Source organism: Loxodonta africana, chromosome 1, assembly GCF_030014295.1.
Source record: "Loxodonta africana isolate mLoxAfr1 chromosome 1, mLoxAfr1.hap2, whole genome shotgun sequence".
Taxonomy (NCBI): domain Eukaryota; kingdom Metazoa; phylum Chordata; class Mammalia; order Proboscidea; family Elephantidae; genus Loxodonta; species Loxodonta africana.
The window spans coordinates 96,049,679-96,075,464 of NC_087342.1; the positions used below are offsets into that span (position 1 = coordinate 96,049,679).

The 25,786-nt window shown below is 40.1% G+C and overlaps 1 protein-coding gene across 2 annotated transcripts; it reads left to right on the forward strand.

Moving 5' to 3' along the window:
- Window positions 1-2,002: 2,002 nt before the first annotated feature.
- On the forward strand, window positions 2,003-13,188 carry SNRPC (small nuclear ribonucleoprotein polypeptide C). 2 transcript variants are annotated; one of them, XM_023540166.2, is made up of 7 exons: window positions 2,003-2,091; window positions 2,428-2,470; window positions 5,346-5,454; window positions 6,608-6,634; window positions 7,629-7,718; window positions 9,600-9,704; window positions 12,723-13,188. In XM_023540166.2, exons 1-7 carry the CDS (start codon window positions 2,084-2,086, stop codon window positions 12,845-12,847), a joined length of 507 nt encoding a protein of 168 aa, XP_023395934.1. In that variant the 5' UTR covers window positions 2,003-2,083; the 3' UTR covers window positions 12,848-13,188. The 2 variants fall into 2 exon arrangements, with proteins under 2 accessions (XP_023395934.1, XP_003421075.1); XM_003421027.4 differs by lacking the exon at window positions 6,608-6,634.
- Window positions 13,189-25,786: the final 12,598 nt, after the last annotated feature.

Here is a 25,786-nt window from a genome sequence, read left to right on the forward strand (position 1 = left end):
TTACAACTGGTTTATCCAACCTAGGCTTTAGCTCTGAGCCACAGGCTGGATCTGGTTGTCACATCTCTTAAAATTCTTTTAATCTGGGACGCTGGTGAGGAGTGAGCTTCTTGGATCAGGTGGACACTTGAGACTATGTTGGCATCTCCTGCCTAGAGGGGAGATGAGAGGGTGGAGAATGTTAGAAGCTGGCGAAATGGACATGAAAAGAGACAGTGGAGGGAGAGAGCGGGCTGTCTCACTAGGCGGAGAGTAATTGGGAGTATGTAGCAAGGTATACATAAGTTTTTGTGTGAAAGACTGACTTGATTTGTAAATTTTCACTTAAAGCACAATAAAAATTATTAAAAAAAATTCTTTAATCTAGAATACTTTTTTCTTGACTTGCTGAAGAAAAGAGACCAGTTGTCCTATAGAATCTGCCACCTTCTCAAAGTTTGCTGCCTGTTGCTTTCCTTTAGCTTGACCATCTATTCAGTTCTGTAAACATGATTAGATTTCAAATTAAACATTTTTGGTAAGAATACTAAAATAGATTAGATGAAGCCAAGTGCTATGGAGAAGAAAATGAAGCAGAGAAGCAGGGAGTTCAAACATAGTTGATGTTGTCAACCTAATGTTGGCATCCCAGCAGGAGACACACAATATCTGGTTGTTCCACAATTGATGATGCTAAGATTAACCACTGTATTAGGGTGGTGAAAGCCTAATAACTTCATCATACAATTAACTTTTTCCCTTAACCAGGATATACTTTTTCGGGTACACTTAACCTTAGAGTTGTTTCCTTTTCTGCAAATGAGAATAGGATTGTTGAGCAGATTAAATAAAGCAATGCATTTAAAGTGCCTCCCGTTAAACCCGTTGCCATCCAACATTCTGACTCATAGTGACGCTATGGCACAGAGTAGAATTGCGCAATAGGGATTTCAAGGCTTTAATCTTTATGGAAGCTGACTGCCACATCTCTTGCAGAGCAGCTGGTTGGTTCCAACCGTGGGCCTTTTGGTTAGCACCCTAGTGCTGCGCCACCACGGCTCCTTTTACAGTGCCTAAGACATAGTAAACATGCAAGTAAAATGGCTATTATTATTTTGGCTGCGACTCCACCATCAGAGAATCTGGACAGAAGAATCAAGACCTCCTGCTCTCCAGTTCCCAACACTTATTTTCCTTTTCTAGAAGAGGGAGGTAGGCCATATTGGCATCTGATGGAGCAGGCTGGAAGTATGGCCTTCTTGCTGGAACAGGTACCTGTGGACAAGTTATTTCCAGCAGTTTACTCATGGTAACTACCATTTATGGAGGGCTTAGTCTTTACTGGCATTGTACCAAACACTCTACAAGCATTTTCACATTTAATTCTCCCTTAAATCCTATAAATCCCATGTATTTCAGATGAGGAAACTGAGGCTGAGAAAGATGAAATGTGTTCCCCCAAAAGTACACCTAGAAAGCGGTGGTGAGATGCAACTTGAATTTCAGGTTCAACTACTTCCTGGGGTTAAAGAGACTCAAAAGAGAGATGATGTAAAAACGGTTTGCACTTAATCCACACCTTCTTGGCAGGCCATCCCGGGAACATCTTATTTAAAATTGAACTCCCCGCTCCCGACTACATTTTCTTCCTCCGTAGCACTTGGCTTCATCTAATTTTTACATATTTAATAACTGTTTTTTTTTTGTTTAGCTCCATGAGGGCAGGAATTTTTGTTTCGTTCACTGATCTCTTCTCAGCATTTTTAACAGTACTGGACACATAGCAAGCAATCTATAGATATTGTTGAAAGGATAATAACGCGCTTCTAAAAGCATCGAGAATCAAGATTAAATTAGTATTCACGAACCTATTAGCGATCCGCACCGCCCTCGCCCACTATAGGTAAAGGGACAGAGAAAAGGGACAAGCCCTGCCCCTCACTCTGCTACAGAAGGCATCGCGTCACACCTCGGCCGGCAGATGAAGCCGCCCAGGCTTCTGCGATCGTCGCGCTTGTCTCGTCGATTTCGCAGCGTCGGCGCTTGTTGAGTGCGTCATTTCCGGGCAGCGCGGAACGGAGCAGCCAACGGTCGGCGGAGCAGCATGCCTAAGTGAGTGGGGGCCCGAAATCGGGGGGAGGTCGCAGTCGCTATTTGTGAACTGTGGAGGTTCAGAGAGCGGGTTCTCACTCCTGAGAGCTTTAGGGGAGGGAGAGGTCGGGGGGAAACGGAGACTGGACACTCTTAACTCCCCTTTTTGAGTGTGGAGGTCGACCCACTTAAGGCAACAGAAAAGCCTGGTTTGTTAGGGACGCGTTGTTTGACGTCTTGTAATCGTGAATAAGTCGGGGTTTTTGTATGTGTTTTTTTTTTTTTTTTAAACCTTCAGTGAGCAGTGCTTCGGTGGACGGGCATCTATTAGCTGGTGTCATTTTCTCTTTTTTCCAGGTTTTATTGTGACTACTGCGATACATACCTCACCCATGACTCTGTAAGTGGTCTTTCTAGCAACAGTTTAAAATATCTTATGTTTTATAATTAAATAAGATGTTTCTTTAGGTGTGAGTTAGTCCTCCCCAGCCTGCTGAGGTTTAGGTCTCTTGCTTGAAGAAAATAATCTGAGGTGTTAGTTTTTCGGCTCTTCCTGCATCTGTATTCATAATTGAAGAGTATTGGCAAGAGCTAGTAGTCTTCCAGCAGTCAGTGTTTCCGTTGGAGACCCCAAGTCATAAAGGTCTAGCAACTTTGAAGATGAAAAATGTGTACATAACAAGTAAATTTCAGCAAAATGTCCTAAAACTCAAACATTTAATTGAGTCAAGGCACTCAAATGTTTGATTAATGGCATTAGAAAGAAATGGTTTGATTTGAAACAGACTTGATTTAATTGAAAACTGCTTAACAAGTAATAGCAATTTAAGATTGAATGAATGCTTACTCTGTGTCAGTGTTCCAAATGCTTTGCGTGTGACATTTTGTTTAACGCTCATGATAATCCTGTGAAGTTAGTACTTGTTTTTATCTCCCATTTTACTGAGAAGGACACTGAGGCAGAGTGTAGTTAAATAACAGACTGGATGTCACAAAATCAATATGTTGTATGGAGCTGGCAGGTGAGCACATACAGTCTTAGCTTCAGAGTGTCTATGCCATCAGTTCTCAAACTTTTTGGTCTCAGGACTGCTTTACATGCTCAAAAATTATTGGCTTATGTGGCCCATATCTATCAATATTTGCTGTATTTGAAGTTAAAACTTTGAAATTTAAAAGCACTTATTCATTTAAAAGTAGTAACAGACTTTTTACATGTAATGCCCTTTTTGGACCCTGGTGGTGCTGTGAGTAAGAGCTCGGCTGCTTCTGTGGCAGTCTGCTTCTGTAAAAATTATAGCCTTGAAAACACTATGGGGTAGGCCTACTCTGTCCTATAGGATTGCTATTAGTTGTAATTGACTCAACAGCAGCAGGTTTGGTTTTGGTTTATAGTGTTGTATACCTGCTCACAGTCTAAATAATGCCAGAATTCAGAGAATGGCTAAGTACCTCTTTGTAAGAAATGTCTCTTTATAACAAACATCAAACTCCTTGTAAAACAGTTGTTCTAAAGTAGTATCGTGAGAAAATAATGGAAAATTTCTATGGCGATGGAAGTAATTTGAAATGTAAATAAAATTATGCTCAGTGCTGTAACTTTTGGGCTTTTGTTGGTTCCTTAGGTATGGTTTTATTATTAGGCTTAAGGCATTATTATAGTGTTAATGTAAACAGTAGTTTGGGAGGCAGGGAGCAGCATTTTGAAATGTAGACCATGAAAAGAATATCTCTGCCACATGACATTAGTCATATCTGCTGCAGTGGGGTAACCGTGTGAAGAGTAAGTATAGTTAGGTAGCCAGAAGGAGCATCTGATGAAGATCTGGGTTCCGGGTCTTGCTTTGTCACTTACCAGTTAATATGCTTTGAGACAAGTGACTTACCTCTTTAGGCCTCAGTTCCCTTTTCTGTAGATAGAATACAATAACCTTGTGATTTTCTTGTGTACAGGTAGTCCCTGACTTACGACATATTCAAGTTAGGATAAACTATATTTAACAACTGTTCGTTTTTTTGGTGTGTGCATGTGTACATCTTATTTTTAGTAATGTGTACTACATACAGTGTTGGCAGCATGTAATTGGCTGATATTATTATTCTCATGCCAGCCCCCAAAGACAAAGATTGGATTTATAAAGATGCTGATAATAAAAGCTATAATAATGAAAACTAAAAAAAGGAGACATTTGACTTACGTCAGAACCTACTTAGGACAGAGTCATCAGAATGGAGCCCTGTCATAAGTTGGGGACTACCTGTACAGTTTGATGACTTGTCAATTTATTACAAATTGATGTATGCAACAACACGCAGAACATTTCTGTCACCCCAGAAAGTTCCTTTATGCCCCTTTGCAGTCAGTCTCTTGCACCCCTGGTAATAACTGATCCGACTTTTATTTCAAAAGATTAATGTTGTTGGTTTTAGAACTTCATATGAATGGAATCTTATTCTTTGTGTATGTATCTGGCTTTTGCTTACACAATGTTTATTAGATTCGTTGATGTTGTACGTATCAGTGATACATTCTTTTTTATTTTGGTGTAGTATTCCATTGTACCATGTGATACAATTTTCACTAAGATTAATTGAGACAACGCTTGTAAAGTACATAGCATGATGCCTGGCATATACCAAGTGTTCAGGCAATGTTAACTTAAAAAACAAGAGGCTAAATATATTTGCCATTTATCATATTGCCAGTTACACCTCAGTAAAACTAGGAACTAGTAGGCTAGAGACAAAGGTCTGTAGGTAGTTTATATAGAGTCTGTACTCTAAACCCACGGTCATTTAAAAGAACGTGTTCTCAGAAACTGTGTTGTTTAAATGTGTGTAAGCTATATTATTTTGCCATGGAATAACTTAAGAAAGGGCATTAAAATGGCATTGTGGTCTAGATCAAGGGTTAGCAAAGTTTTCTTAAAGTAACAGGTTGTAAATATTTTAGATACATGGACCATGTGGTTTCTGACATAGTTACTCTGCTGTAGTGCGGAAACCATAGACAATACATAAATGAATGAACGTGGCTGTGTTTCAGTAAAACCCTTTTTATAAAAATGGCAGACCCACAGGCCATAGTTTGCTGACTCCTGATCTGGATAATGAATTAGTAGATAAAGTAGCACAGTATGTTGCCAGGTAATATTTATAAGTGGTGCTTTCGCAGCAAAATGCTAGCCAGGCTACCTTTATCAAGGTGAGGCTTTATAAAATTTCTAGTTTTGGAAATTTGTTTCTGTGATTTATATGACCTCTTTGTTTTACAGCCATCTGTGAGAAAGACACACTGCAGTGGTAGGAAACACAAGGAGAATGTGAAAGACTACTATCAGAAATGGATGGAAGAGCAGGCTCAGAGCCTGATTGACAAAACAAGTACGTTTCAGTCTCCTGTTGTCATGTGGAAGAATGGTCCCATTCTTTCTCATCCTTGTCTTGCTATTGTTTTCAAAGAAGCAGCTCATTCTGAATGATAAATGGGGGCATTCGGACATGTCGAATGAAAGAAGTGGAAGGTCACTGGTTTCCCAGGAATACAGGAACACAATTGAAATTAATTATTGAGGATAGAGCAGTCAGATATTGGTTAAGCTGAGAGGCAGGGCAGAAAAGAATCAAGTTGCCTAATATTTACTCTGTAGACGGGGATCAGATTTTGCAGCAAATTTATATAAAACTCTTTTTGTAGTGATCCATAGTTTCTAGAACTATTTTCTTATAACAGGAAAAGGCATGGCATGGAATTTTAGTTCAGCCTGAATAGTTTGAGAGCCTTCACTTGAGTTTCTTATTCCTTGTAGTCCTTACAAAGAGAACTGGTCAAAAAGAAAGTAACTGATGTGCCCTATAGCTTGGATATGTTTGCACCCCTGTTGCACATGCCATACTCTTGTTAATTAGGAACATTTTTGTTGTTCAGGCTAGTTGAGTCCAAGATGCTGACAGAGAAGGATGTTGCATTTCTACTTTAGATCATCCTGGTGTATTTGAACATGATCTTTTTAAATCATTCATTGTACCCAGAGCTGGCAGGCAAATACAGACTTTGTGATTTGATTTTTAAAAACCAGAAATATTATGAAAAATTTCAAGGTAGAAACAAGTTTAAGGAATGTGCCCCCTCCTCCCCCATCACCCAGCTGCAGCAGTTATGAACTCGTGGTCAGTCTTGTTTTATTTACACCAAGATTCTCAACCTTGGTACTGTTGACATTTTGGACTGGATAATTCTTTGTGTGGGCTTAGAGGGGGGGCTGTCCAGTGCATTGTAGGATGTTTAGCAGCATCCCTGGCCTCTACCCAGTAGATGCCACTAGCAGACCCCAGTTGTGACAACCAAAAATGTCTCCAGGCATTGTCCAGTGTCCCCGGGAAGGGGGAGGGGAATCGCCCCAGTTGAGAACCACTGAATACCTTCATCTGCTCCCTCTCCCCTCGTAGATTATTATGGAACAAATCTCAGACATCCTATTTGTTTGCAAACATGAATTATGATGTAATCTTTTCTTTTTCCCCCCCATTTGAAAAGATGTTAGAAATTTTTTGGCATTAAAAGGTTAGTATTACATTCTCTTACTTATTTTCCATATGCAGCAAAATAATTTAGGATGTGTAAACATTTTTAATGAAGGACTTTTGGAGGAGAGGAGGCAAGCCCTCAGGGACACACCTTATGATGTCCATGATTATGTTGACATTGAGCCTGCTACTGAGACAGCAGCTTAGCCTCTCTCCCTTTAGTCTTTACCAACTCTCCTCCTACACAGGGTGTGGGAGGTGCCTTTTTGATTGAAGAAAGCCCTTATACCAGGCACAGGCTCTATTCAGAGGCAAATGAACAACACTCATAAATCTCCACTCTGGGTCATTCTTTTGGGATCTGGTTCTCATGAATTATCAGCGATTGACCTGAGGCATTTGACCTCCTTTGTACTAGTTTTGGAGTATAATGGATTATGCCTGGGCTGCTGATGCGACTGAATTGGGAAGGGTTTAGGTTCAGGAATAGAGTTTGGGAGTGTATATTTGAGTATTTTTTTTGTGACTCCCTTCTAAAGCTGAATATCAGGTCCTATTGTTTCTATCATAAACTTTCATTTTTGCCTCATATTATCTGAAAGAAAAATTAAAAGTTGATTTTATTGGAGTTTTCTTTTAAGATCATAATCTTTGGGCCATCTTTGTTCCACATCTCCTAACTCAGTGCATTACTTTTAAATCTGGCAAACCAAAATTGTATATTGTTTTGACTCAGTACAGTATACATAGGATGGATAAGAAGTTTCATACAGCTTGGCCTTAGGGCATATATCACACATATTTCAAACAAAACTACGAATGACTAAACCAATTAATTGGCATTTTACCTGGTGAATTCCTAAGTTTGGTTTAAAAACCATAGAGGCCCTGATGTAGTAACTAGATGAATACTTGTTAGAGTGAAATAATTTGAAACTGTTGAAACATTTAAAAGAAAGTAGTTATTTTAGTATATGAGTCGTTGAATTCTTACTCACTGTGTGTTGTTTTTCTCTCCCCCTCATCCAAAGCGGCTGCATTTCAACAAGGAAAGATACCTCCTACTCCATTCTCTGCTCCTCCTCCAGCAGGGGCGATGATCCCGCCTCCCCCCAGTCTCCGTAAGTTTAAAGCTCTTTATTTTAAGATTAAGATTATCTTAAATTATCTCATATTTGGCTTTCAAATGCTCATTGGACTAATACATAGGCAGTAATAGAAAATAACTTTATCAGTATAGTTTCTGGAAAAGCTTTGAAGTTGACTTTTGACTGCGTCATTATTAGGATATTGTATTTGTGGTATCTCACGTGTGAGTCTGAGATAGATTCAAACGGAAAGGGCAGGCGTGCCTGTGATTAGATGAGTTAATATATGAGATAGGTATTGTTAGGTACATTGAATTATTTACTGCTGTGAACTCAATATTGGACGATCGAAATCACTGACAAACTCCTCAGTCCTTCCTCCTATTTTCTAACCTGCCTTACACCGATGTATAGATCTTGTGAAAGACAAGAATTGAATAGTTGAAAGTAGTGAGAATCGAAGGCTTCCACTGTCTGGGAAGGTTTGTTGTTTCTACATGGCACAGAGGAGGAGATTGAGTAACTAGGCTGTAAGTTCTTTGGCCCTCCTGAGAAGGTTCAGTTTGAAATTCGACTCAGAGACCTAAGCTCAGTCTCGCAAGTAATCATGCGTATAAACACATTAGGTTGTTTGGAACAGTTGCCCACTAATATGGGTGGGAACCCTATGGCACAGTTCTGGTCTGTCCTGTGGGGTCACTATGAGTCGAAATCGACTCGACAGCAATGGGTTTGGTTTTGGTTTGGTGATGTGGGTGGGAGGTCCCTGGGTGGTGCAGAGGGTTAAGTGCTCAACTACTAGCCAAAAGTTTGGCAGTTCGAACCCACCCAGAGGTGCCTTGGAAGACAGGCCTGGCCATCTGCTTCTGAAAGGTCACAGCCTTGAAGGCCCTATGGAACAGCTCTACTCTGCACACATGGGGTTTCCATGAGTTGCAGTCAACTTACTCAATAGCAGCTAACAACAACAACAATGCAGGTGGGAGGGGGCAGTGGTGGTTCAGTGGTAGAGGTCTCACCTTCTGTGCCGGAGGCCCGGACTCAATTCCTGGCCAGTGCACCTCGAGTGCAGCCACTACCTGTCTGTCAGCGGAGGCTTGCGTGTTGCTATGATGCTAAACAGGTTTCAGTGGAGCTTCCCCGTGAAGACTAGGAAGAAAGTCCTGGTGATCTCCTTCCAAAAACTCAGCCAGCGAGCACACTGTGGATCACAGCAGTCTGAGCACATTGTGCATAGGTTGCGGGCTCAACAGCGGCTAACAGCAGCAACAGTGCAGGTGGACCACTGCTGACCTGCCCAGCCCTTCATGGTGCCTACCGCCCTGTTCCTGGCTAGACCCTACCCAGACCAACCCCCAGATCACCTCTCTCTCTTACCCCACCCCATCTGGTTGGCACTCACTCCATTATTTTTAAAAATAGAAGAGTCTGTGGTATGAGAGTACCATAATTCACCTCATCCTTTTCTTACTGTTGTATATTTAAGTTTTTCCTAATTTTTGTTATCATAAATAATAATGGCAGGAATATCTAGATCTGCATATAAGCCTCTGTATTTCCAAAGAATCTTTTAAATCTAGGTTTCGATTTTTTTCAAAAAGGCCTGAATTAGCTACTCGTGGCTTTAGTTCATCAGGTCTCTGTCAGGAGCTCTATGAATCTACAGAAGGTACAGTCCTTTTTTGGTGGTGGTAGTTGTTAACTAAAACTACTTGGAAGTTTTTTAACCTGGGGAATCTGACTTCGTTTTATGCTTCTGTCTGGAAGGCTTGCTCTTGCTTTTTAGACATAAAGTAAAGAGAGCTTGTAACATGCTGATTTGGATCAGTTCATGAGACCCTGTTATTTTATTAAGAAGAGTACAATGTCAGTATTTAAGCATACTTTAACCCTGGGCTTCATTCTTTATTTCAGCGGGTCCTCCCCGCCCTGGGATGATGCCAGCACCCCATATGGGGGGCCCTCCCATGATGCCAATGATGGGCCCTCCTCCTCCTGGGATGATGCCAGTGGGACCTGGTAAGTTTGAATCTTTTTCCTTCTAGTATGCTCCATTGTATTTTGGTTTTTCCAGTTAAATGGAATTTTTAGTTTTCTGCATGTATTATTGCAATGAGTTAAATTTGATGAATCTTTAATGATAAAGAGAAATAAATATTTGGTTATCAGTATAATTGGATAGTTATCGAAAGACTTGTGTTTCTAAAAACAGAATAAAGTTGCCATTTTATTTCTTCTCCTTTCCTCCAATTTCCTTGCCTCATCCTGACTTTTGGTTCTTTCCTTGTAAGGAGCTCTGGTGACAAAAGGTTAAGTACTTGGCTGCTAACCAAAAGGTCAGCAGTTTAAACCCATCAGTTGCTCTTCGAGAGAAAAGACCTGGCAATCTGTTCCCATAAAGATTATAGCCTAAGAGACCCTATGGTGCAGTTCCACTCTATCCTATAGGGTTGCTGTCAGTCGGGGAATTAGCAACACTTGTAACGAAGAGGATAGATGAATTCGTTCTAGCAGGGATAAGAAGATAGATTACTGCTACTTTTCTCAGTTTTGATTTGTAGATTTACTTCCTGTTGCTGATTTAATCTTGTAGGTTAACGAAGTCAAATCACTATCCCAAGAAGGTCTTAAGCCTGGTTTAAGAAAAAAAAAAAAAAAACCATTGCTGTTGAGTTGATTCTGACTCATAGTGACCCTATAGGACAGAGTTGAACTGCCGCATAGGGTTTGCAAGGAGTGCTTGGTGGATTCAAACTACCGACCCTTTGGTTAGCAGCTGAACTCTTAACCACTCTGCCACCGGGGCTTCCTAAACCTGATCAAGTCTTTTATTCAGAAAGAAAAAAAATACTTATACCTCAAACATTTTAACATAAAAATAAATATATATTAATTTGCAAATCTTTCTGATATGTGTTGAGGGCCTTTGGTTTAAGAGCGGGTCTGCTAGGTGGAATACCCTGTCTTTCTTGCATAAACCAATACACTTTGCCCGCAGTGCATCTTTCACTAACTTTAGTTTCCATTTCTTTGAGGTGATTAGAGACTTTATGAGGTAATCTAGTCCTAATCTTTTGTGATGATCTCGCCTATCAAATTTCTGAGCATTTATTTGGGATGATTTGCTTAACTTTTTATAAGTATCAACTTAGTTTTCATAGAAACGATTCTCTTTTTACCCTCCTATTTTATTGACTTGCAGAATAGTTCCATTATATCAGTAAATACAATTATAGCAATAAATAAAACTGACATAACCAACTTTGGGAACAGCTGCAACTGAAACGTATAACTCAGCTAGTAAGATGAGGTGCAAAGGTATTAGAGGAGCTTCCTACCCAGAAGCATTCAGTTTGCTTGACTTAGAGGGATTGGAGAACATAGATAAAGAGAGTTCTGTGTTCCCAGATTGTGGACCCAGAATACAACAAAAGTGATTTAGATGATCTCTTTAGCCTTCTTAAATCAAGGGTTGAAAACTCAAATTCCTAAAGGGGCTGAGGACTCAGTAAACTTGAGGAATCCATGACCCCCTCTAAAGAGGGCTTCCAGAACTCAAGCTTCAATCTGTATTGACATTGAGAATGCAGGCTTGGCATTGCCAGGCCTCTTGAGAGTTTGTTTTGAAAGAAGAGCTCAAATGAAATGATAACATTGTGGGATTTTCCATTAAAATGATGGAGTGAGCATGGGGAGCAGGGGTAGGAATGGGTGGGCATGTAGATAAACAAAGTTGGCTATGGGTTGATGATTGTTGATGCTGGATGAGAGGTAAATGGATGTTCAGTATACTTTTTTTCTACTTTTGTGTGTGTTTGAACATTTCCGTAATAAAAAGTTTTTAAAAAAAGAAATCTAGACTTCTACATGAAATGAAATCTTGATGTTTTTTGGGTGGCTAGTTCTTAGTCTTTGGTCTAGATCACGCATTCCTCTAAGACCTGCATAAATACAAGCTATGTTAAGTGTGGGCCTTTATGTGGTATTTACTATAAGTTGAGTATTATCCTTTTATTTTCATTTTTTTATTATTCCCTATTCCTGCTGAGATTGAGCTTCAAAGAAATTCTTTACCTTTTGGGTTTTGTGCCTTTGCATATACTTGTGTAGCACTTTTTTGATTCAAGGCTGTGTTCAACTTTGAATGATGTTTTCTCTTGAACAATTCACTGGAAGCCTTTAACCAAAATTATTTAGTTAAAGATAGGTAAAATTTGGATTTTAAAAATAACATATATATAAAATGAAAATTGTCAGGCATAACAATAAAGTGAATACCCATGAACCTACCATCTAGCTCAGGAAGTAGAACATTACCAAGTCCATTGAAGTTCCTATGTTCTTCCCCAACCCCTGCCCCTTTGTTCTTTTCCTCCCCCAGGCTTATTTATTTGGCTGGTATGTTGATGGAACATTGATTAAAAAATTATTAATAGTTTCTAAAATGCATTAGAAAAATCAGATTTGTGTGTGTGTGCTAATGGTTATGAATCACATTATTGCCTGTTATTTTTTTTTACTTGAGCTGAGTACAGTTACTGATAGGTTCTCAGCGTGTGCCTCGTACTCACCTTCCCTACAACTCCAAACAAAGGCTTAGTAGTAAGATTGTCCTCTGTGCCTGTGTACATTCATGAAATAGCTCCAGTTATATGGTGGCTATAACTGATCAGAAATGCTGACTGAAAAACATGTGATGAGTTGTGAATTTCCCTGAGTTAAAAAAAAAGGTCAGTTTAGGGAACTAGAGACCCTGGTGATTTCTGGAAACCAGCCTATTAATAGTTCCCGCCTTACTATCATTAGATCATGATCCCACGTGGTTCTTGTGCTGACCTCTGTTTTTTGTTTGAGAATGTCTCTAAGTAATTTAAAGACAGGATGAATTTGTTGCATTTCTTTTGTCAAGCATGTCTTTTTCCAGCATTTTGCAGGGGGCGGGCTACTTTTTTTTTTTCCTTTTTAAAGTCCCATCAGACTGTTTCGTAAGTGAATTTTCTGACTTCTTTTTTTCTTTTTCTTTGTGCTGTCCTGCAGCTCCTGGAATGAGGCCACCCATGGGAGGCCACATGCCAATGATGCCTGGGCCCCCAATGATGAGGCCCCCTGCCCGTCCCATGATGGTGCCCACCCGGCCAGGAATGACTCGACCAGACAGATAAGGACTGAGGGCAGCTTCTTTGTATCAGTTTTATATTACTTGTCCTACTTCACCAGGAGATTGTAATGCCGTGACTCTGGGTGTTTTCTAACAGCACAGCAAGGAAGACTTGCTCCCCCTTTCTATCAAAGAGAAAATAGTTTTGGAGTGGAGTAGTAGACCAAAAAAGAAAAAAGGGGCAGTTTTTGTTTGTATTGTGACATGTGAAAATAAAATTGTCTACTCTTTTAGTTAATAATAACGTGTTCCCGTTTTTCTCCCCTCTGTATTCTTTGTGTATTAGAAAGAAAATGAAACATGCTAGTTGTGTTTCTGTAGCTCGTTTTATCTTCAGCATGGTCTCTGCATGAGATTCTTCCCCTTGGCTGTAGAAATGGGTCCCTTTGGGCACCTTGCCTTATTTAGTAAAGTTCTCTTATGGAGGACTTTGGTAGATCTAACACTTGTAGCACTTCCGTTGATTAAAATAATAGCACAACTTAACTAATTTTTTACATGTGTAACACTTTGTGTAATGAGTGGTAAATTTTAAATCTTCTATGCTGAAGTAGGGGAAGTACTTCACATGGTTTGTCACCTTTTTATCTTTTATATTTTGAATCATTATTAAAACAACAACAATAAAAACACCCACGCTAGTTCGAAAAACTGGCTTAAGATCAATTCTACTCAAAAATATAACTGCGTGTATCTATAATTTTTTTTAAAGATTTTTATCTAGAAACTGAAATGTCAATAGGTAGATTGCTTCTTTTCTTAGAAACTTGTGAATACTTTGAAGAGGGGCTAATTTAGGCAAGGAAACCACCTTGTCTAAGTAAATAAAGGACTAGAAATAGAGATCCTACCCAAGAGACGATCTTTGGACAGGACTACTTGTTTTTTTAGTTTCTCATTCAATCGTAACTTTTTAAGAGCAACTTAAGTCTCAGAAAGTGGTAGTTTATATATGTGTGGCTTTTAAGTCCAGAAAATTCTGTGGCTCAGGTTTGTTAATAAAATCATCTGCAGTCTTAAGAGTTTGTTAGGGGAAACCTTGCCAACTTAGCTTTACATGACTAAGCCAGTTTCTATTTTTGATGGCTTCATCAGGCTCAGAGCCACCTAAGTATGTCTTTTGTGTATGCATTGGAAGCCCACAGATAACCTATTATTTAGGTTTTTTTAAGCTATTTCCAAAGTACGCTTTTAAGTTTGAATCTTCATTCTACAAACATTTCAAAGAAAATGTCTTATATAGTTTTAGAAGAACAGTTTGATGATTTCAAAGTTTAATAAGCTTTAACTGAAATGAACAAAAGTAGGGACAGATAGTCTAAGGTGCTTTTTATATTTTATCAACTTCTTGGGCAAACTAGAATTATAATGAGTGATGATAAGACATTTCCTTCGTAAGAGGCTATGAAGAAGACAGTTCATTTTTTGCTATTGATTTATGTCTTAGGCATCTATTTTACACATATTCTAAAATATAAAGTATAAGGTGAGAATTTGCTTAGGTGTACAAAGAATACTACTGAATTTCAAGAAGGAAGTTAGTGTAGATGTGGGATAATGTACTTACACTTCTTCTGTGAGCAGATCTGAAGCCATTTTGAGTGCAGTTAAAGTCCATGTCATTTTCACCGCAGGGGCTTTTTAGTGATTTGTAGAATCCCAATCTTCTTGATTCTAAGCTGCGTGAGAAATAAAAACCAAAAAACCATTGCTATTGGGTCGATTCCAATTCACAGAGACCCTATAGGACAGACTAGAACTGCCCCAGAGGGTTTCCAAGAAGCAGCTGGTGGATTTGAACTCCCAACCCTTTGGCTAGCAACCAAGCTCTTTAACCACTATACCACCAGGGCTCCATGCATAAGAAATGCGATCTTTGCAAATTGGCCTGTGGCTAATTTGTTGTCCTGTATCGAAAAAGTCCAGTGATGACTAAGTGTTTGGCCCGATTACATAGCTTTAATCAGAGGGTATCTGTTAGGTTCCTAGCTACATTTGATGAATAGAAGGGAAAAACAGGCTTACTTTATTGTCTTAGTTTTCTACTGCCTGCTGTAGCACAAATGCTGCAGTTGGATCGCTTTAAAGAACAGAAATATATTTTCTCAGAGTTCAGGAGGCTAGAAGCTCAAATTCGGGGTGTGGCTCTAGGAGGAAGTCCTTTGTCTATTTCAGCTTCTAGTAGCTGGCAGTCCTTGGAGTTCCTGGACTTGTATGTTCATCTCCCTTGGCTGTCATCAGAGAGTGTCTGTCTTTCCCCTTTTGTCTGTACTTACTTGTCTCTGTGTGTCTGTTGTTTAGTCAGTTCTGGTTTATGGCGAGCTTATGTATAACAAGATGAAACCATTGCCCAGTCCTGTGCCGTCTCCATGACGTTTGATATATTTGAGGTCATTGCGCTTGTGCTGCTCTTCACATAACTCAGAAGTAATTAGGTTTAGGGTTCACCCTACATTGCTTTGACCTCAACCAATTATTATATTACATTAGCTTGCAGTATGGAAGGTGATTACATTATATTAGATTATATCCACAGGTATAGAGGGTGGGATTCCAACACATATTTTGGGGAGACATAGTTCAATCCATAATACTTAGGTTTCTCTGACAGCAGTGTCCTGAAAGCTTGCTTGGTACATCGTTCTTTGTGCAAACCGTAATAATGTTAACTAATTGAAATACATGTCTTTCCCTGCCAATTGAAAACTTAAGGATTAGACTTTCTGGCACAAAATGAAATATAGCATCTAGAGTACTCATCAGACAAGAGCAGGAATAAAATAAAGTATTGCTTATTGTCTTTGCTCTTCTTCATGGAGTACAGGATAATTTCAAACTTGGAAGAATTGTACAAAGAACACCTATATACCCTTTACCCAGATTCATCTGTTATTTGCATTTCAACCCATTCGCTTTTCATTTGTGCCTATGTACTTCCGTGGGTATTACCTAAGAACAACTACATTCTCTTATGCAACTAGTTATCAAACTCAGGAAATACAGTCTTGATTCAGTAATTTAACCTAGTAACCATATTTCATATTGTCTGTTTATCTTTGTAGTATTTTCTCTCTCCTGTGCAGGATCCTGTCTCATATCATGTATTACATTTTTTGGTCATATGCCTTTAGCCTAGAACAGTTCCTCAGTCTGTCTTTGTCTTTTATGACACTGGCAGCCTCACTCCCTTTTGTTTAATAGAATGTTCCTTGCTCCTGATTTTGTGTCTGCCAGTCATTTTCTCATAATTACATTTGGGTTACACATTCCCAGTTGTATCCTAAGTCACATCTGTAGGCAGGCACACAAATGTCCATCTGCCCCCTTGTTGATGATGCTAATTTTGATCACTGTGATCATTGAGGTTGTGTTTCAGCTTAGCTGGGCCATGATTCTCAGTGGTTATGTAGTTTGGCAGTCGTATGATGATGTGATTATTTCCATGATGAGATTTGATACAATGTGATCACCTCCATGATGGGATCTGCCATGAGTAGCCAGTCAGTTGAAGAGGAGCTTCCTTGGTGCTGTAGCCTGCACTGAATATAAGTGGACTTTCTGGCAAAGCTTGTGGGCTTTTGCTGGCTCTGGATCCTGCAGCTGGCTCCTGTACGTCTGACCTCTGGTTCTTGGGACTTGAGCTAGCAGCTTTCCTGTTGTCTTACGTGCCAATCCTGGGATTCCTGGATCTTTGCAGCCTGTGAGCAAGAGCCCTGCTGTCTAACCTGCAGATCTTGGGTTCACCAGCCCCTGCGGCTACGTGAATCAGAAGCCTCTATCCTGACCCACATAATTGGGACGTTGTAGCCTCTACAACTATGTGAGCCATTTCCTTTATATATATATGTATATATATACACACACATATACACGTATATATATATATTTATGTGCTTTACTGGTTTTGTTTCTCTAGAAAACTCAGCTTAAGACAATCACCTATCAAGATGTCTAATTTCTCCATACTTGCTCCTTTTGCATAAGTATCTTTACCTAGGCTGCCAGTTAACACAAGCCAATTGACTTATGTTCTGATCTAATGAAGTTGACTTTGAACGCAGCATATGAAGCCAAGATCGCAAAGCCCTTTGTAAGTAAGTAGTTGATCAGCTTTCACAATGACCCTGAGAAACAGGTCTCTTAATCCTTCTCTCCTGGACATCACCTTCTAGTACTTTGGGGAATGGTTGTTAAAAGAATAATGAAGTGAAAGGTAGGACAAAGAATTTCACCTCCATACTCAAAATGTTTCATTTTTTCCCTCTCCATCCCTGAGGCCTCTGCTGGTAGGAGTGAAGCATTCAAAAGAGGGACAAAAAGGAGAATAACGTGATAGAGTGACATTACTAATTGCTCACCCCACCCAAAACCCACTACTGTCAAGTGGATCCTGACTCATAGTGACCCTGTAGGACAGGGTAGAACTGCTCTATAGGGTTTCTAAGACTGTAAGTCTTTATGAAAACAGACTCCCACATCTTTCTCCTGCAGAACAGCTGCTGGGTTCCAACCACTAACCTCAGTTAGTAGCCAAGCACTTAACCATTGCACCACTGCACCACCAGGGGCCCCTTTTTACCCACCTTTATTTATTAATATCCCCACCAGTAATACAACTTTAAATTTTTAACTGGATCCAGGCCCATCAGCAATCAAATGACATCTTCCATAGCTTGTGGCCAGGTGAGAATGTGGCTAAATTCTGACCGATGAGAGGTAAACAGGAGGAAACGTGCCTTTTTTCTGCCCTTCCTCTTTCCTGTTGTTTGGAATGTAGATGTGATGTTTGGAACTCAAGCAAACATCTTCGACCGTGAGCTGCACCTGAGAATAGTTGTTAGCATGATAGATGGAGCCTAGGTCCCTGATGGTGAAAGAGCTGCCACGGACTGCTTACCATAGGCTTACTTTATAAGAAAGAAATGAATATCCTTTTTATTGAAATGACTGTTTGGAGTTTTCTGCTATATGCAATTGAACCTGACTGATAAAAAGAGATGCCATGGAGGGAAACTAATACTGATGAACTTGCACTGCTAGAAAAACTTGCCTGATAAATTTGCCCCTCTAAAATACCGCACTGAGTTTAGACATTGTTATAAGTGATGGGGACACGGCAGTGAAAAAATACAAGTCCTTCCTCTCACGGAGCTTACATTCTCAAGGGGGAGCCAGGCAATAAAACAAATTAGAATACCAGTGTTCAGTGTTATGTGCCATGAAGAAAATAAAGCAGGGTATCTTAGGCTGGGTTGTCTAGAGGAGCAAAACCAGTGAAGCGTGTATATAAATATGTAGATTTATTTCAAGGAAATGGCTGACAGTTGTGGAGGCTGGCAAATCCCAAAACCATGGGTCAGGGAGCAGGCTGGAGACTTCTCCTGGCTCACGTGGTTGCAGGGGCTGATGAACCCATAATCTGCAGATCAGGTGGCAGGCTGCTGGTTCAGGGGGTTGCGGGAGCTGGGAAATCCAAAATCTACAGGTCAGGCAGCAGGCTGAGGGCTGCTCACTTCCCAAGAACTGGAGGTCAGAGAATGGTGAGATGAATGCAGGATCAAGAGAGAGCACGAGTTTTACCAGAACATCCATATATATTAGATGCAGGCCACATTCCCAAGGAATCTCCCCTGCCAACTGGTTGGCTGCTCACATCAGATCACAAAATGGAGAATGATTGTATAATGTCTGCCAAACTACTGAGAATCATAGCCTAGCCAAGTTAACACATAACCATCACACAGCATAGGGGGATAAGAAGTGCCAGATGAGAGGACCCTTTCTGCTGAAAAGACATGAAGGGAGTGGGGCGGGGTGGGGGGGTGGGGGGGCAGGTGAAGGCAGGCGTAGAGATGTTGAGGACAAGCTTTCCAGGCAGAGGGAAGAGGAGATGCAAAAACCTTGAAGAGGAGTCTATTTACTGTATTGGAAGAACAATAGGGAGGCCAGTGTAACTCAATGCATGTCAGTTATATTCCAATAAAGCAGTTTTAAAAATTTATAACTACTGCAAACCTGAAACTACCTTATTTTACCTTATTAATGAAACTATTAACATATCTTCTGTACTTATTCTTGCTCTTGACTTTTGCTATAAGATTACCTCTTCCTTGTTTATGCTGTGTCTTTTCTTTCTTAGGGCATTTTTTGTGTCCTCTTGCCAAGCAGGTAAAAGAAGCTACTGGGTCTGAGATAAAGTGATCAGCTGAGTGTTTTAAAATGTATGGATTTTGGAATATGACTCATCAATAAAAAGGAATAAACTATTGATACTTGAATGGACCTCAAGGGCAGTATGCTGAGTGAAAAAAGCCAATCTCAAAAGGTCATATACAGCATGATTCCATTTATATAAGTGACAAAATTATACAGATGGAGAAAAAATTAAGGATTACCAGGGGTTAGGAGTAGTGGTAGGAAGGAGATGTGGGTGTGACTATAAAGGGATAGCATGAAGGAGATCTTTGTGGTGATAGAATAGTTCTGTATCTTGATTGTGATAGCGATTACATGAATCTACACATGTGATAAATGACATTGAATTATACACACATACCAATATCAATTTCTGGGTTTTTATATTGTACAGTGGTGGTTTAATGGTAGAATTTTTGCCTCCCACGCAGAGACCTAGATTTGATTCCCAGCCCACCACTGTCTGTCATTGGAGGCTTACATGTTGCTATGATGCTGCACAAGTTTCAGTGGAGCTTCCAGACTAAGATGGCCTAGGAAGAAAGGCCTGGCAATCTACTTCAAAAAAAAAAACAACACAGTCAGTGAAAACTCTGTGGATCACAACAACCCAATCTGCAACTGATCATGGGAATGGCGCAGGACTGGGCAGTATTTTGTTCCATTGTGCAGAGGGTTACCATGAGTTGGGGGCCCACTCCACAGCAGCTAACAACAACATTGTTACAAAGATGTAACCATTTGGGGAAACTAGGTGAAGCCTACACAGGACCTTTATCATCATTGTAACTTCCTGTGAATCTATAATTAAATGTTAAAAAAAAGTATGAACTTCCACTCACAGGAAAATAGGGTTGATCCCTCTCCCCCATTTCTATCACTAAGTACAGCTGAAAACCTTGCACATTGTATATAAAACCAATATAAGAAGACTGCAAGGTGGAAAGAAGGCAGACTGGCAAGGGGTCTAGGACCCAGGGAACGACATGGTGGCAAGTTGCCTAGATTTTCTATTTATCTTATATTACAGACTTGGAGCTGAAGAAGTCAGAAACCTGAAACAACAATGGACGCAGGCATAAAAAGCTCCAACAAAAGCCTGCTCTCTCTAGCCACAGGACCAAGAAAGGGGCAGCCTAAGAAAACAGAATTTTGGAGAATAACCACTCTAGTCCAACCAAATGCCATAGAGGAAACTGGCCCCACCCAATCCACTCCAGCAAAGCCCAAGTGGGAGGCTTAGACTTCTACCTTCATGAAGCTGTAAGAGGCACCCGAATTCACCCACTGAGGTGGTGTCATAGGAGGTCAAGTCGAGAGCTGGGATTATCCTCACCTAGCAGCAGTGAGTGATGTCAGAGGAAGCCTAGTAGAGAACTCAGCAGTGATGAGACCACACACCCCCTGGGATGTCAGTGGAGGTCACATGAGAAGTAATGACATACTCCTAACTCTCCCAGTCAAGTAGTTATCAGTGAATGCCTAGTGGGATAGTAGAACTTGCACCTCTGTCCAGCAGTAATGAAAAATTCCTTGAGTGTCAAAGAAGGCCAAGTGGGGAACGTCTGTCTCCACCTGGCAGTAACAAAGGGGTAGCCACTCTTCCCCTGCTGAAGCAGTGTCAGAAAAAGCTAGCAAAACCTCAAAAATTTAAATAAGATCCAGAGTCTCAGAACGTAATATGAAAATTACAGGTTTCAACTGAAAGTCACTCAGTAAAGACAAGACCACAAACTGAATGAAAAAAGGCATCCAATAAGTACCAAAATCAAGATAACAGAAATGTTAGAATTACTTGGCAAAGATTTTAGAGCAGCAATCATAAAAATGATTCAATGAGCAATCAGGAACACACAAAAAAAGAAAAAATAGAAAATCTCAGCAAAGAAATAGATGTAAACAATAACAATGGAAATGGTAGAACTGAAAAACACAGTAACTGACATAAGAAATTCAGTAGGGGAAAAAAAATTCAGTAGATGGGCTCAACAGCAGAATGGAGACAGGAAAGAAACACTAAACTTAAAAGTTAGAATAGAAATCGCCCAATCTAAACAACAGAAAATAGATGGAAAAAAAGTGAACAGAACCTCAGGGACTTGTGGACCTGTGGGACTATAACAAAAGATCTAATACTCATGTATCCCAAGTCCAAGAAGGGGCAGAAAAAGTAGTGGAAGAAATAATGGCTGATATTTTCCTGAATTTGGGAAGAGACATACACCTACAGAAGAAGCTGTGTGGACTTCAATCAGGTTAAACTCAAATTCACACTGACACATCATAGTCAAATGTCTAAAAATAAACACAAAAATCTTGAAAGCAGTGAGAGGGTAACTACACCTTATTTATAGAAGAAAATTCTAATGACAACGTATTTCTCATTAGAAATCATGGAGGACACAATACTGGGGAAGCCAGCACAACTTGTACAAGGCAAGGTCATGGAAGCTCCATAGGCACATCCAAACTCCCCAAGGGACTGAATTGCTGGGCGGAGGGCTGTGGGAACCATGGTTTCAGGGAACATCTAGATAAATTGGTATAACATATTTTACAAAGAAAATGTTCTACGTTCTATTTTGGTGAGTAGCTTCTGGGGTCTTAAAAGCTTGTGAGCAGCCGTTTAAGATACTCCACTGGTCTCACCCCTTTGCAAGCAAGGGAGAATGAAGAAAACTAAAGACACAAGGGAAAGATTAGTTCAAAGGATTAATGGACCACAACTACCATGGCCTCCACCAGACTGAGTCCAGCACAACTAGATGATGCCCGGCTACCACCACTGATTGCTCTGACAGGGATCACAATAGAGGATCCCAGACAGAGCTGGAGAAAATGTAGAACAAAATTCTAACTCAAAAAAAGACCAGACTTGCTGGCCTGACAGAGACTGAAGAAACTCTGAGAGTATGGCCCCCGGATACCCTTTCAGCTCAGTAATGAAGTCACTCCTGAGGCTCACCCTTTAGCCAAAGATTAGACACACCCATAAAACAAAACGAGACTGAAGGGTCACAGCAGCCCAGGGACAATGACTAGAAGACAGGAGGTGACAGGAAAGCTGGTAATAGGGAAACCAAGGTTGAGAAGGGAGAGTGCTGACATGTTATGGGGTTGTTAACCAATGTCATAAAACAATATATATACTAACTGTTTAATGAGAAACTAGTTCTGTAAACCTTTATCTAATGTACCATTAAAAAAAAAAAAAGATCATGGATGAGAGGAGGAAGTAACATATTTTTCAAGTGCTGAAGAAAAGAACTGTCAACCCAGAATCCTATATCCAGTGAAAACATTTAGGAATGAAGGAGAAATCAAGACATCCTCAGATGAAGGAAAACTAAAAGAATTTGTCTCTAGCAGACCTAAAATAAAAGAATGGCTAAAAGGTGTTCTCAAAACAGAAAGGAAATGATAAAAAGAAATCTTGGTATGTCAAGATGGTAGAAAGTACACGGTAAGCAAAAATACGAATAAATACAATAGACTTCTTTCTACTTGTAAATTTTCTAAAGTAGGTTTAATGCAAAAATTATAGCACTTTAATGCAGTCTCAATATACATACAGGAAATATTTAAGACAGTTATAAATGAGGGAGGGTAAAGAGTCATAAGTGATAAATGACACTTCACTCAAACTTGTAAATGATAACACCAGCAGACTGTTATGTATATATAATGTAATACCTAGAGAAACAACTAAAAACTACCAAAGACATATGCTCAAAAACATTATAGATTCCCAATTTCAAATCTTACTACACAGCTCCAATCAAGACTGTGCTACTGGCATAAGGATAGACGGAGAGATTAATGGAATAGAATTGAGAGTCCAGAAATAAACCCTTTCATTTATGGTCAATTGATTTTTAACAACATTGCCAAGACAACTCAATAGGGGAAAGAATAGTCTTTCCAACAAATGATACTGGGACAACTGGATATCCACATATAAAAGAATGAAGTTAGACCTCTACATCATACCTTATAGGAAAATTAAAATGGGTCAAAGCCCTAACTGTTAGAACTAAAACTATAAAACTCTCAGAAGAAAACACTTCAAGGTGTATACCCAAGAGAAATGAAAACATGTCCGCATAAAAACTTGTATATGATTGTTCATAGCAGCAGTATTCATAATAGTCAAAAGGTGGAAACAACTAAATGTCCATTGACTGATGAATGGATGAACAATATGTGGTATAGCCATACAATGAAATATTATTCAGCCATTAAAAGAAATGAAGCACTGATACTTTTACAATATGGATGTTGTATACATATGTTGTATACAATATGTTTACATATTGAAAACATGCTGAGTGAAAGAAGCTGGTCATGAAGGACCACATATTGTTGATTCCATTTATATGAAATGTTCAGAATAGGCAAATTCATAAAGTCCAAAAGTAAATTTGTTGTTGCCAGTGGCTGAGAGGAGGGGAGAATGGGGAGTGACTGCTAATGGAAACAGTGTTTTGGAGTACAGGAAATGTTCTGGAATTAGTGGTCATGGTTACACACTTTGTTAATATACTGTAAACTATTAATTGTACACTTTTGGAGAGTAAATCTTATGGTATATCTCAATAAAAACACTATAGGTATATGAAACTGGAATCCTAGAAAATGTTCACTAACAGGAAGGCAGGAAAAAGGAAACATGAAAAATAGAACAAAGAGAAAACAAAAAATAAAATGGCAGACTTAAGTCATAGCATATCAGTAATTACACTAAATATAAATGGTCTAAGGACACCAATTAAAAAACAGATTGGCAGAGTGAATTAAAAAACATGCCCCAATTATATACTGTCTTTAAGAAACTCACTTCAAGTATAACTATATAGGCAGGTTGAATCTCCAAATGCTTAGAAATTAAAGGATACGCTTCTAAGTAATCCATGGATCAAAAAGGAAGTCTCAAGGGAAATCAATACACTGAACTGAATGAAAAATGAATATATGCAACATTAGAATTTGTGGAACACAGCTAAAGCATTGCTAAGAGGAATTTAGAGCAGTAAATGCATACATTAAAAAAGAGAAAGTCTTAAAACTAAGTTCCCACCTGAACAGCCTAGAAAAGAAGAGCAAAATAAACCCCAAACCAAGCAGAAGGAAATAATAAAGAGCAGAAATCAATAAAATTGAAAACAGAAAACAATAGGAAAAAAAATCCCCAGGAAAAAAAAGCAAGAACTGCAAGAAGTTGTCCTGAGACTTCTTCAGCTGACAGTCAAATTAGGAAGGAGCAGTAGTGGCAAGAAATCTCTTCTTCTGTACACCCTGTCGTTCGCTGGTATGTATACTGGTAAGGAGTGGGCAGAGGGGTAACAAATGGTAGAGTATACAGTCCTGCTGTAGCAAACCAAGAATGATTTCCTTCCGTTGGGTAATTTTTTGGGGGCCTCTGGGAAAGATTGAAGTTACTATGATTAAGAGAGAGGCATAGGAATGCATGAAGTCTGTTGATTATTTTAAAAATTTAACAGTTACGTGCTGTCTCTGGAAACAGGTAACAATTATTTTGGGAAAGGAAATGAATGGCTGAGGGACAGATGCGGGAGACAGGCTTTGATTTTTGCATTATGTTCATGTATTAGCTATTCACAAGAGTGACTAAGTTTAAAATTTAAAATTAACTGGTGGCCAGACTTCCTATAAGCCTGTCTCAGAAAGTGTTTTACTCAGGTTTTTGCTTAAAGTTTTAATTTAGAAAACTACCACGTTCTTACCTTTGCCATTGGGCCTACAGGTGTCCCTGGCATAAGGGTTACACTTAAGCATATGGAGAAAATAGTGGAAATAGTACTATGAGTCGGAATGGAGTCAACAGCAACGGGTTTTTTTTTTTGTGTGTGTGAGGGAGGAGTCAGAACACTTGGGTCCTATTTCTGAGTCTCACTAACTAGCTGTGACCTTGGACAAGTTCTTTCACCTATTTCCCTGGGCCTCAGTTTCCTTATCTGTAAGATGAAGAAGCTGATCGCTAAAAAAGTCCTTGGCAATTTAAACAATTTACCGTTTCACTTTTTTCTGCCTCCCGCCTCCAGTTTGGGAGGAGGTGTCTCTGCTAGGTACCTCTTATGTGTTAAGTAAACACTGGTCCATTGGTTAACCGGCTAAAGGCTATCTTGGGCTAAAGGCTATTAGGGTCCCAAAGAGGATAGCTAGGGGCTCTCCTGCCAGTTCTTTAGCAGCTGACCTCAGTGGTTTGACTCTCCCTTCCACGGGCTTGTTAGGTCCTTGACACTACTTTTCACTACCAGTCTAATACCCGGTTTAGTGTTGGTGCTCAACAAATAATGAATGAATAAAGGGAAATGAATGAGAAGTGGACTCTACCATCCAGAAGCTGAGCAGTTATCTAGCGAATTCCTGTAAAAAATTACAAACACATCGCCTTCCCCCGATGCTTCCAGGCGACTGCCTGAACATGAACCTCAAGCAGTTTCAGAGGCCGAACCTTTAAACCTGGCTCCCCAGAGGGGCGGATGGGAGGACGGAGGGAGGCGGTTCTAAGCCTGTCCCCCGGCCCGGGCTTGGGCGTCCCGCAGCCACGCGCGTCCCGCCCCTCACCAAGCGCGCCCTCGCCGCTGCCGCCGCGCGCTCCCTGGGCCGCCGTGAGCCGGGCGGGCGGGCGGCGCGCGATCTCCGCGTCGCTCTGAGCTGGCGGTGGCGGCGCCGCGAGGGTGGGTGGGATCGTGGTGGAGCTCCGGGAGCCGGGCAGGGGCGGGAG